Source organism: Eimeria mitis, genomic scaffold, assembly GCF_000499745.2.
Source record: "Eimeria mitis Houghton genomic scaffold, Emh_scaff653, whole genome shotgun sequence".
In the NCBI taxonomy this organism is placed as follows: Eukaryota; Apicomplexa; class Conoidasida; order Eucoccidiorida; family Eimeriidae; genus Eimeria; species Eimeria mitis.
In genome coordinates, this window is record NW_013574681.1 from 2,704 (window position 1) to 2,930 (window position 227).

At 52.0% G+C, this 227-nt stretch overlaps 1 protein-coding gene across 1 annotated transcript in view; it reads right to left on the reverse strand.

The window, feature by feature from the left end:
• EMH_0018790 (uncharacterized protein) overlaps positions 1–81 on the reverse strand; it is a gene marked incomplete at both ends in the record, with an annotated part of 2,494 nt that extends 2,413 nt beyond the window's left edge. The window contains one exon of the mRNA XM_013501224.1: positions 1–81. Coding sequence (XP_013356678.1) covers positions 1–81 — 81 coding nt within the window.
• Positions 82–227: the final 146 nt, after the last annotated feature.

A 227-nucleotide genomic window follows, 5' to 3' on the forward strand; every position in this document is an offset into this window, starting at 1 on the left:
CTGTATCGTCCTGCTGCTGCTGCTGCTGCTGTTGCTGTTGCTGCTGCTGCTGCTGCTGCTGCTGCTGCTGCTGCGATGCATGTATTTGCTGTTGCTGTGTGTAGCCGGCGTAGAAGATATGATGTTTAGTATTTAAGCTGCTTATATTGTTTGTTGTATTTGTGTTTTGTTTCCCCTGCTGCTGCTGCTGCTGCTGCTGCTGCTGCTGCTGCTGCTGCTGCTGCTGC